The sequence below is a fragment of the Phascolarctos cinereus genome, unplaced genomic scaffold (assembly GCF_003287225.1).
Source record: "Phascolarctos cinereus isolate Bilbo 61053 unplaced genomic scaffold, phaCin_HiC Scaffold_5;HRSCAF=322, whole genome shotgun sequence".
NCBI lineage: Eukaryota > Metazoa > Chordata > Mammalia > Diprotodontia > Phascolarctidae > Phascolarctos > Phascolarctos cinereus.
Genome location: NW_027555958.1, coordinates 417,413,416 through 417,426,207, shown reverse-complemented (window position 1 = coordinate 417,426,207; position 12,792 = coordinate 417,413,416). Strand labels below are relative to the sequence as shown.

Genomic DNA, 12,792 nt, shown 5'->3' with positions numbered 1-12,792 from the left:
TCATAATCCTCCCTGCTCCTGGGATTCACTATTTTGGTGCTGCACTTAGCTGTGGACAACCAATTGGCTTAGCACATTGTAGCTGAGCACTCCTGAGCTCAAGAGCAGGAATTACAGGTGTGTAGCACAATGCCCAGCCAGCATCAAGAATTCTCAAAAAGACTAGAGGATCCTAAAGAGCACTTTTGGTTGGTTCTTTTAGGAGAGAGAGCTCTCTCAAAAGTTTATTAAGTGAGTGGAGCAACAAGATGATGGGGATGGGAATGCAGTTATATGAAAACTGTGTGCACCAAATGGAATATCTCACTCTCTTTTCCCCCTCTGCCTCACAGGCATGTAAATATACATTAAACATCTGTGCTCCACTTTTTAAGTGGAAGTCTTTACCTTTGCTCCAAGATGAAGTTTACAATTATGAGATAGTTGTGCTCAGCATCTGCAATTGCCTCGTAAGTTACTCTTTGGGTTTTTACTGGCACAGGGGCATTAGACTAAATCTGGAGGCTTGGCTGAGAGATGGAATGTATGGAAATGGAAGGGAAGGTAGACCTTTGAGAAGGAAACTACAGGATGTTGATGGGTGACCACAGCCAAGCTTCTGAAAGGAAAATCTAGTAGATCTCTCCTTACCTTTTCTCTACTAGCATGAAATCTTTATACCCCATCTATAAGCTCCCTGTTTGGGGTTTTGGCTAGAGAATAGAAGAACAAGGCAAGATCTAATACTAGCTCTGATGTAGGGAAGCAATAAATGGAAAGACCCAAAATCCCTTGAGGGTGGAATAAGGGAAAAGGGATATTGAGGGTGCGAGGAGAAAAGGTTTTGAGGGAAGAAAGTTGAATGATGGACTTTTTTTTTTTTGGCAATTGGGGTTAAGTGACTTGCCCAGGGTCACACAGCTAGTAAATGTCAAGTGTTTGGTCTGAGGTCATATTCGAACTCAGGTCTTCCTGACTTCAGGGCCAGTGCTCTACCCACTGTGCCACCTAGCTGCCCCAATGATAAACTTTTAAAACTGCAACACAGAGGTTGACCTAGGGCATCAAGTGTGAAGGAAAGCAGAATAAAGTTCATGTCTGAAAAAAACTCTTGTTTTCAGACTGTTCCCTAGTTTCTATATTTTATGTTCAGTATAATGGATGGAATCCTGACCTCGAAAGTGAGAAATCTCAGATTCAAATCCAGTCTCAGATACTTATTAACCCTGAAATCCTGGGCAAGTCACTAAACCTCTATCAAAGAAAAATAGGGATGATAATAGTACCACCTACATTACAGGATGGTGGTAAGGATCAAAGGAGATAAACCCGAAACAGATGTTAGCTTCTATTATTACTATTAATTACTATTATTGTATAATAATAATTGTTCAAACAAAATTTTTTTGTAGTTTCAAAGTACTTTTCATGCATTATTTCATTTGCTCCTTGCAACAGTCCTTTGAATTAGGTAGAATAAATGTTATTATTCCACCTTATTTCCACTTAAGGAACAGTGGTCCAGAGAGGTTATGAATGTTAAGGATCATATAGCCATAAGTAAGAGAATGGGACTTGAACATTAATCTCAAATTAAGTATTCTTACATATGAAGATTTTATCTAAAAACTACTTGAAAAGAGAGATGGGGGAGGTTTTTTTCTCTTTGTCTGAGGTTGTTTTTTTCTCTTTTTCTTTCTAGTTCAACAATTATGGAAAATACATTTCAGAGACTATTTATACGACCTTAGAATTTTTAAAGAGCTCTAGGGCTTATCTAAGGAAAGCAGCAATCATTTTAGTAGGTAAAAAAACTGAAAACTACCCAAGGTGTCAACCTTCGTTTCCCATCATCTCTATCTCTTTAAAACTGGCCAAAAAGGTACAAAAGACTATTTGGGAGTGACATCTGTTGGGCTTTATCATGTACTATCTTTCCTATCCAGAAGCTCTTGGCTTCTGAAATGCCACAGTATCCCCGTTCTCCTACCTTTCTAATTATTCTTTCTTTTTCTCTTTGATGGTTCCTCACTCTCTTCCTTTTTTTTTTTTTTGAGTGAAGTAAAGCCTTTATTACACTTCTGGTAAGAAGCCAGCACACCACACTCTAGTAGCATGGAGAAGATGGTACAGTGGTAGAATCAACTTTTAAATGGTTAGTAAGATCCATACTCCACCTATCTGAGCACAGGATTGGATCAGTTCATCTGAGTTACACTCTTCCTGAACTGCCCATCCCTTGTTCCTCCATGTCATGTTAGTTCATGCTTATTAAGCAAGCACAGTGGAGAAAAACCTTTGCCCCATCCTTGACCCCAGTGGGTTGCAACCGGTTTAGCCTTCGGGGGCTTTTTCTTAAGGAGCTAGTTGTTTGCAGAATGTTTGGGGCACCTCACTCTTTTCCTAAAGTCCTGAGGTAAGTAATCAGCAAGCTTCTGTTTTCTATTATAGTAAGAGTATAGGATTTGGAGTGAGAGGACCTGGGTTGAAACTCTAGCTCTGCCCCTTCGAATCCTGTGTCACTTGGAAAAGTAACAACCTCTGCAGGGTTAAGTTCCTTGTCTGTAAAAATGGAGGCATTTAACAAGATTGCCTCTAAGGTATCTTCTGATTCTAAATCTACTACCATATGATCTTCTTTCTGGCCTCCTTCTTTGGATAATCTCATTTCCTCCCATGGCTTCAGTGGTTATTTCTACACAAAAGAAAGAAAGAAGCAGTTCTGAGCTCCCAAGTTTTATCTCTCATTGCCTATCAGAGGAACACTGCTGCAACATTGACACTTTGGTGTCCCATGGGCGTCCTGAACTCTATCATAGCCCAAACCAAGATGTCTCTGGGGTGCTTCTTTCTTTTCTTCCTTCCTTCCTTCCTTCCTTCCTTCCTTCCTTCCTTCCTTCCTTCCTTCCTTCCTCTCTCTTATCTTCCTAAACTCAACTTGCCTCTCATTGCTTCTAGATCCTTTTAGACTTCCCTAATTAACATACTATGCTACTTACCACAGAAGATCTTCTAGACTTCTTCATCTCTTCTCAACCTCCCATGGTTCCCTCTTCACCCACCCTCACAGCTGAGAACTGTACTTCATATTTTACTAAAAATCAAATGAGGCAATTCATTGAGGCCTCCCTCTTCCCCCCTCTTCTTTATCTCACATCACACAGATGTCTTCTGTCAATATCTCCTCCTCTATTTCTGTCTCACATGATGAGTTGGCCCTTCTCCTTACCGAGGCCAACCCCACTACATTCTTAAGTGGTCCCGTTCCATCCTATCTCTCACCTTCACTCTCCCAGTAGGTTACTTCCCGTTTGCCTTCAAACATTCCACCACCATCTACCCCATCCTGAGAAACCTTCACTTGATTCAATCATCCCTGCTAACTCTCATCTCTCCTGCCTTTTGTGGTTATAAATTCCTTTAAAAGGCTGTTTACAAGAGCTAGCTCTACTTTCTCTTCTCTCACTCTTTTCTTAACTCTGTAGTCTGGCCTCTGATCTCATCACTGTACAAAAACTGCTCTTTCAGCAGCAGGGAACATACATCAGTGGCCACAATCAGCTCTATTTCCACAGCGACACTTATTTATCACTCCATTCCCAAGAAATGGAAGTAAATAGTGAAGATGAAAAGGATCCCAAATGGCTAAGAGAAAAAACCATTATTTTCTGATGTTGATGAAAGAGAGAAAGAAGTGATGAAATTATGGAATCTACGTGTCATGAAGCATGGGTTTATTGCTGACAATCAAATGAATCATGCCTGTATGCTGTTTGTAGAGAATTATGGACAGAAAATCATTAAGAAGAATCTCTGTCAAAACTTCATGCTTCACTTGGTCAGCATGTATGACTTTAATCTCATTAGCATAATGTCAATAGACAAAGCAGTTATGAAGCTCCATGAAATGCAGCAGAAATTAGACAAAGGAGAAGCTGCTCTCCCTGCCAATGAAAAGTTGACTGAAGAGCTAAGTGGGACATCCAATGGATATAGTGACATACACCCAAAGGAGAGGATTTCAGACACCGATACAGTCTCAGGGGTTTCAAAACAGAGTAAGAAACAAAAACTCTGAAAGACAGTGCTAATCTCATGTAATGGACAAACACTGAAAAACATTCTAGGGAATACATTCTCTTGGAAGACCTTCTCTTTTATTTTGCAAATCTTAGGTTCCAACCAGGCCCTGTTAGATGAAGTAAATGATTTCAACAAAGACATTGTATCAAGGCTCACTTGGCTTCATTATGCAAGTAATACATGCAGATCAGTTGTAGTGATGTCACTGCAATATTCTTCCGTTTGAGCAGGAATAGCAATACTTCATAAAAAACTTTTTTTGTAACTTGAGCGATTAATGTCTTATGAAATCTATTGAATTGATAATATAAAAACTTATATATGTATATAAATTATAAGTTTTTGCATTTGTGACTTGTTTTCCTACTTTGTAACTGTGAGACATTGGGGTGGGAATTAGAATATAATTCACTTTTTAAGCAATTTAGACCTCCAATTAAATTTTGGCAAAATTATGCACATTACTATTTTCAGTCCGACCTTGATCCTTGCTTCTTGAAATCATTTATCAATTTTGAACGAAGAATCACAAATTTGGACATAGTTGTACATGAAACAGATTCCAAAAGATAAGCTAGCACTTCTTTGACTTGTGCCTGTTTGGGAAGATTATGGACTTTTCACCTTTGATAACACAAGCTACCAAGCAGAGTTTGGTTTTGTTTCTGGCAGTGTGTTTTTACGTGCATAATTTTGATGTGTTGCTCAGCCAGTGTAATCTTTTAAACTTGAATGTTTTGCTATTTTTCTTTTAAAATTAAGTAACTACACATTGAAAATTCTGGCATCCACATCTTTTCATTAGCTTTGTATCATACATAGCACGCTGAGTGAAGAATTTTCAGATGCTAATTTGAAAAAGGGGAGGAACTCCCTTTGAGCTTGGACAGAGAAGCTGTTCTACACGTGAGTGTGCTACCCCAGCAGGACTTTCATGCCATACAAGTTCATCTGAACAGTCCTGAGCTCTTTCACCTTTTAGTTGCACATATTTACAGTTGAATTTTCTCTAGTGGGAAGTCGTTTCACTACTGGCACAATGTCAGTACCAATGAGTTTTTATTCCAACTCCAAGCATTGTGGTGGAGAGACATCATCTCAATTTTTTATTATCCTTAAGATATTGTATTTTCATATTCTTTATAAAGAAACAATACTACTGTAAATACAAATATTTTGAAGTTTTTTATTTCATTCTTCCACCATCAGATGCAGTTCCTTATTTTGTTTAGTGAAGGGATATATAAGCTTTCTAATGGTGTCTTCAGAAATTTATAAAATGTAAATACTGATTTGATTCGTCTTTAAGATGTGTTTAACTGAGACTATTTAACTAATGGTGTGGATGTGATTTATCACCCAGCATTAAGTTCTTAGTCACTGATTTTTGTGTAAAAATAGGAAAGAGGGAAACTGCAGCTTTCATTACAGACTCCTTGAGTTGTCCGCTCTCCAGTGAGGAGTTCTCATAACTCAAATTGTGCCTCCGGGTAGTGGATCTCAAGCATTCTCTCTGGCTTTAATTTGCTACAGCTGTGCACATATGAAAAAAAGGATTATTTTAGGGGAGATGTAGGTCTAGAATTATTGCTTTATGTCATTTCTTAAGCAGCTTTGCTCTTAATGCTTAAAAGAAGGCTAGCATTGTTTGCACAAAAGTTGGTGATCCCCCCAAGAAATAGTAATGAAATTACTTCTGTTGAGTAAACTTTTTATGTCATCATATAATAAAAGCTGAAAAATCCCTTTGTTTCTATTTATAAAAATATGCCTTTTCTATATGTACCCTTGATAAGAGATTTTGAAGAAATCATGTAAGCTGGTCAAGCATTTGAATGGTACAGTAGATGTGTTTAAAAAAATGGGGAAAAAAGTTCACTTGTTGAAATGGACCTTTGTTTTTACATTAAATGTTTATCTGAAATCAAATGATTTTGTACATAAAGTTCAATAATATAAAAAAACAACTGCTGTCTCCAAAGCCATCAATGATCTCTTAATTTCCCAATGGCCTTTTCTCAATCCTCAGTCTTCTTGGACCTTTCTGCAGCCTTTCATGCTGTTGGTCACCCTCTTCTTGATAGTTTCTTCTCTCCAGGTTTTTGGGACACTACTTTTTCATGATTCTCCTTCTACCTATCTGACTGCCCTTCACTGTCTGCTTTGCTGCATCTTCATACAGATAATGTCCACTGACTATGGGTGTCCCACAAGATATCCTGGGCCCTCTCCTCTTCTCCCTTTATTTTACTTGATGATCTCATCAGCTCCCGAGTATTTAATTAACATCTCTATGCTAATGATTCTCAAATCTACTTTCCAGACTTAATCTCTCTGCTGATCTCTAGACTCAATGTGCCTATTAGATATCTAGAACTGGATGACCTAAGATATCTTAAATTCAATGTATCCAAAAGTGAACTCAGAATCTTTTGTTACAAACTCTCTCCTCTTCCAAAATTTCATATTATTGTTAAGAACGCCACCATCCTTCCAAACCCCCAAACTCACATAGTAGGTGTCATTCTCACTCTCTCTCAACCTTCACATCCAGTCTGCTGGATGTCTTAAACTCAACGTGTCCAAAAGTGAATTCATAATTCTTTCCTTACAAACTCTCTCTTCTTCTAAAATTCCATATTATTGTTAAGAACACCAGTATCATCCCAGACCTGTAAACATACTCTCCATGTCATCCTCGTTCTTTCTCACCCTTCATACATCCAAGTTGGATGACAATTTTGATTTTACCTTTGTAACATCTCCCAAATCCATCCTCTTCTCTCCTCTGATATTCCTATGACCCTGACATTGATCCTTATCTTCTCATATCTGGACTACTGCAATAACCTTTGGTTGGCCTACCTGTTCTAATTCTCTCCACGTTCTAGTTCAGCCTCCAGTCAGTCACCAAAGCGATCTTCCTAAAGCTCAGGTCTGACTATGTTAGCCTTCCCTCACTCACTAAACTCTATCTCCTCTCCCCTATCACCTCCAGGATCAATACAAAATCTTCTGTTGGGTGTTCAAAGTCAATAAATGAATCCTTCCTCTCATCTACCTTTCTAGTCTTCCTGCTCCTTGTACTCTACCTTCCCCCCACATTCCCTTTACTCCAGAGACACTGTCCTCCTTGTTTTTCCTCTAACAAGACACTGTCTCTCAAATCTTAGCATTTTCACTGGCTATCCCTTACACATGCTATACTTTTCTTCCTAATCTCTACCTCCTAACTTCCCTGACTTCCTTCATTGCCAGTTAAATTGCAACTTCTATAGGAAGTTTTCCCAATTTCCTTTTCCCAATACCACGTAATTCTAGTGCCTTCTCTCTGTCAATTATTTTCTATTTGTCATATATATACATATATGTGTGTGTATATGTATTATATATGTATATACATATGTATACATATATATATGTATATATATATGTATATATATATATATATATATATATACATAATCTTGTGTGTACATTGTTGTTTGCATATTATATCTCTTAATAGATTGTGGGCTCCTCAAGGACAGGGACTGTCTTTTGTTTTTCTTTGTATCTCTAGTGTTTAGCTTAGTGCCTAACATGTAGTTGGCTCGTAACAAATGGCTGATTAGAAGTACTTGGTCTTGCTAAAAGCTCAGCCTTAGGCAATCATATTGGAGAAACTTCTATGTTTTGAGTGATACCTTTTTATTTTGATTTTTTTTAGGATACCTGGCAAAACTAGGGAGTCATTTACTTCTCAGGGGTGAAATTGAAGTCATGATTAAGGGTAAGATATTATTTTTATACTCATTTGGTAGATTTGTATATGCATTTAAACTCAATCATTTTCTATATTTCTTTTTTTTTAATTTTTTCAATCAGAAAAAAATCTATTTTCTCTCTCTACCACTCCAACCCCCACCCCAAATTAAGAAGGAAAGAAAAATAAAAGCTATTACAAAGCCCATTAAAAACATGTATAGTCAAGCAAAACAAATGTCCACATTGGTCATTTCCAATATCTATATGTATGTATGCACATAGGTATGTATATACACATGCATTTGTGTATCTGTGTGTATGTATATATACATGTACACACACACACTTATAATTCTATACTGAATGAACACTGTCTACAGGAGGTGGATAGCATATTTCAGCATTATTCTTCTGGTATCATGATTGGTCATTTCTTCAGAATTCCTAATTCTTTCAAAGTTGTCTGTCTTTATATTTTGTTGTCATTGTATGAATTATTCTCCTGGACCTATTTATTTCATTCTGCATCAGTTCTTATAAAGTCTTCCCAGGTTTGTCTAAAATCATTCCCTCCATCATTTCTTACAGCACGATAGTATTCCATCATATTTATGTATGACATAAAGTGTACAGGCATTCCCCAACTTATGGCTCCCCCTCAGATGCACACTCTTTTCCACCTCAAAAAGATCTATAGATATCTTTTGTACATCCCTAGTTAGAGTCTGTTTTGCTTAGGACTCATCCCTCTTGATTATGTGAGGTAACTTTTCCTAAACTTCCTTTCGCCCTCCTCCTTTAGTGAATTCCTCTTTTCTTCTCTTTTCATTCTTCTCTTCAGGGGATTGTAAACCTATGTGCTTTGCCTTCCAGATCATAAATGCACACATCTCTACCATCCCACCTCCTGGTGGGGAAAGGAGCAAGTGAGTAATGTTAGTGTTCACAGACTCCAGAATTACATAGCGGTAGTAGTAGTAGTAGTAGTAGTAGTAGTAGTAGCAGTAGTAGCAGCAGTAGTAGTAGTAGTAGTAGTAGTAGTAGTAGTAGTAGTGTAGTAGTAGTAGTAGTAGTAGTAGTAGTAGTAGTAGTAGTAGTAGTAGTAGTAGTAGTAGTAGTAGTAGTAGTAGTAGTTGAAGAAGAATAAGAAAAAGAAGGAAGAAGAAGAAGAAGAATTCCTTTAAAGTAGTGGTTTTTAATCAAATGTGATCTGGACCTTGGCTCTTCTATTTTTACATTCTTTCTTTGTGGCTGTTCATAGATTTTTTCCCCCTTTAATCTGGAAGCTCTGGGTTTTAGCCATAATGTTCTTTGTTTTCATTTGAGGATTTCTTTCAAAAAACAACTTGGTGGCTTTTTTCTACTTCTACTTTTTCTCTGGTTCTGAGAAATCTGGGAAGTTTTCTTTTAAGAATCCTTGAAATATGACATCTTGACTGTTCTACTTTGAGCATTTTGTTAAGATAGTCCAATGATTCTTAATTTTTTTCCCTAAATCTATTTTCCAATGTCCTGATTTGGACCAGAGTCTTAGAATGCTGCTGCACTCAGCCCTTATGCCAGCTAAGAAGATCTGCTGGTTCATAGTGATCAAACTGCAGGGCAACGATCAGTCCTTGTCCTGGATCAGACTACTTTGGGAGAACTGAAAGGTTGCAGGTCCCCAGCTAGAGATGTCCCTGAGATCCCAGCTGCTCCATATCCCCTTTAGATTTCTATATTGTTGCCCTTTGCATCTTGTGCTGTCTCCTAAAGATTCAAGGTTTCTAAGGCAGAAATGAAGAGGCAGTGAGCACCTTGAATAAAGTGATTACAGATCTGACCATAATTGAGGGCAATAATAAATTTTGGCCATGAGATCGATTCTATTCTTAAAGCATGGAATCTAACAGAGCTAAACACCAACCAAAATCAAAATCAAGAGGATGAGTAAGTCCAATTCATTTATAGAAGCAATGCTACCAGTGGAATCTCAAACAATACAAAAGTTAGAAAAGTAATAGAAATTCGCGGCTAGAATTTGATTTGAGAGACATAATACCAATGACTCTTACTTCTCCATTCCTGCTCATCCAAATTAGGGTCAGAGTGGTAATCTACTTAACTGGGAAAAAGCAAATTCAACTTGCTGATTCATACGTTTAGCTTTACAACATTTTGGGGGCACGACTCTCTCCTGGTTTTCCTTCTACTCTTCTGACCTCTTCTCCTCTGTCTCTGTTGCCAGATGCTCTTCCAGGTCATGCCCTCTAATATTATACATCCCTCAGTTTTTCTTGGTGATCACATCAGTTCTTATGGATTTAATTATCAACTCTATGTTGATTATTCTGAAATCTATCTTTCTTACTCAAATCTCTCAGCTGACATCTTGTCTCCATGTCTGACTGCCTTCCAGTCTCAAACTGAATATTTGATAGACAATTAAACTCAATATATCCAAAACAGAAGTCATTATCTTTCTTTCTTTTTTTAAAATACTAAATATGTATTAATTTATTTTTAGTTTTCAACATTCACTTCCACAAGATTGAATTCCAGATTTTCTCCCCATCTCACCCCTCCCCCCACCCCAAGACAGCATGCATTCTGAATACCCCTTCCCCTAATCTGCCCTCCCTTCTATCACCACCCTCCCTTCTCTTATTCCCTTCCCCTTCTATTTTCCTGTAGGGCAGGATAGATTTCTATACCCCATTGCCTGTATATCTTATTTCACAGTTGCGTGTGAAAATAATTTTTAACATTTGTTTTTAAAACTTTGGGTTCCAAATTTCTCCCTTCCTCCCTCCTTATCCACCTTCATTGAAAAGGCAAGCAATGTGTAGTCAGGTTATACACATGTGGTCAGGCAAAACACTCCCATAGTAGTCATGTTGTGAAAAACTAACTATATTTCCCTTTATCCTATCCCACCCCCCACTTATTCAGAAGTTTGCTTCAGATTACCTCCTCCCCCAATATGCCCTCCCTTCTAGCATCCCCTCACTCTCTTATTCCCTTCCCCCTATTTTCCTATAGAGTGAGATAGATTTCCATACCTAATTCAGTGTGTATGTTATTCCCTCCTTAAGCCAAATCCAATGAGAATAAGAGTCACTCATTGCCTCTCACCTTCCTGTGCAATTCCCCTTCACTGTAAAAGCTTTTTCTTATCTCTTTTATGTGAGATAATTTACCCCATTCTACCTCTCCCTTTCTCCTTCTCCCAGTATAATCCTCTCTCACTCCTTAATTTTATTTTTTAAGTATCATCCCTTCATATTCAACTCACCCTATGCCCTCTATCTATCTATCTATCTATCTATCTATCTATCTATCTATCCATATAATTTTTCCCCCTCAAACTTCCTAATAGTGACAAAGATCTCATGACTTACAAATATCATCTTTCCATGTGGGAATGTAAATAGTTCTACTTTAATAAGTCCCTTATGATTTCTCTTTCTTATTTACCTTTTCATTCTTCTCTTGGGTCTTGTGTTTGAAACTGAAATTTTCTATTCCACTCCGGTCTTTTCATCAAGAATGCTTGAAAGTCCTCTGTTTAACTGGATTTCCATTTTACCCCCTGAAGGATTATACTCAGTTTTGCTGGGTAGGTGATTCTTGGTTGTAATCCTATCTCCTTTACCCTCTGTAATATTATATTCCAAGCCCTCTGGTCCCTTAATGTAGAAGCTGCTAAATCTTGTGTTATCCTGATTGTGTTTCCACAATACTTGAATTGTTTCTTTTTAGCTGCTTGCAATATTTTCTCCTTGACCTGGGAACTCTGGAATTTGGCTATATTATTCCTAGGAGTTTTCCTTTGGGGATCTCTTTCAGGAGATGATTAGTGGATTCTTTCCATTTCTATTTTACCCTCTGGTTCTAGAATATGAGGGCAGTTTTCCTTGATAATTTCTTAAAAGGTGTCATGCCTAGGCTCTTTTTTTGATCATGACTTTCAGGTAGTCCAATAATTTTTAAATTCTGTCTCCTGGATCTATTTTCCAGGTCAGTTGTTTTTCCATCGAGATATTTCACATTATCTTCTATTTTTTCATTCTTTTGGTTTTGTTTTACACTGTCTTGATTTCTCATGAAGTCATTAGTTTCCATTTGTTCCATTCTAATTTTTAAGAAAGTATTTTCTTCAGTGAGCTTTTGGACTTCTTTTTCCATTTGGCCAATTCTGCTTTTTAAGGCATTCTTCTCCTCATTGGCTTTTTGGACCTCTTTTGCCATTTGGGTTAGTCTATTTTTTAAGGTGTTATTTTCTTCAGTATTTTTTGGGTCTCCTTTAACAAGCTGTTGACTTGTTTTTCATGGTTTTCTCGTATCACTCTCATTTCTCTTCCCAGTTTTCCCTCTACTTCTCTTACTTGCTTCTCAAAATACTTTTTGAGCTCTTCCATGGCCTGGGACCAATTCACATTTTTCTTGGAGGCTTTGGATGTAGTAGCTTTGGCTTTGTTGTCTTCTTCTGGTTGTATGTTTTGATCTTCTTTGACACCGAAGTAAGATTCTATGGTCTGACTTTTTGTTAAGGTAGGGGTCTTCTTCCAGTGTGGTGAATGTAATGTCCCAAGCTTCAGGGGTTTTGTGCCACTGTTTTCAGAGATGCTTCTAGGGACCTGAAAATTTTCAGTTCTTCCAAGGTGGTATGATCAAGGGCAAGATGTTTACTCCTTTCCTGGCCTGCGCTGTGGTCTATGAGTGACCACAAGCACTCTTTTCTGCCTTGAAACTGTAAGTAGGGTTTTCTCTGCACTGCCACCACAAGCTCTACCAAGCCAGTACTCCTCCTTGCCCCAGGACCAGCACCCAAAACTGTGACCCAGATCCAAGCACAGGCAAAGCAAGAGGATCCTGCCTCAGCACCAGCAAAGAGATCCCTGCAATCCACCTCTGATCAGCCACTCTATTTCCACTCTATTTGTGGGCCAAGAACTCTGGAAGCAGCCGCCACCCTGGGGCCAAACCAAGCTCCTCTCTCAA

General features: G+C 38.0%; 1 protein-coding gene across 1 annotated transcript in view; it reads left to right on the top strand.

Annotated features, from left to right (window-relative positions):
• MROH9 (maestro heat like repeat family member 9) overlaps positions 1-12,792 on the top strand; it is a 73,510-nt gene that overhangs the window by 51,204 nt on the left and 9,514 nt on the right. Inside the window, 3 exon segments of the mRNA XM_078154551.1 lie at positions 333-449; positions 1,682-1,784; positions 7,772-7,834. Of these exon segments, the coding sequence (XP_078010677.1) occupies positions 333-449; positions 1,682-1,784; positions 7,772-7,834 (283 nt within the window).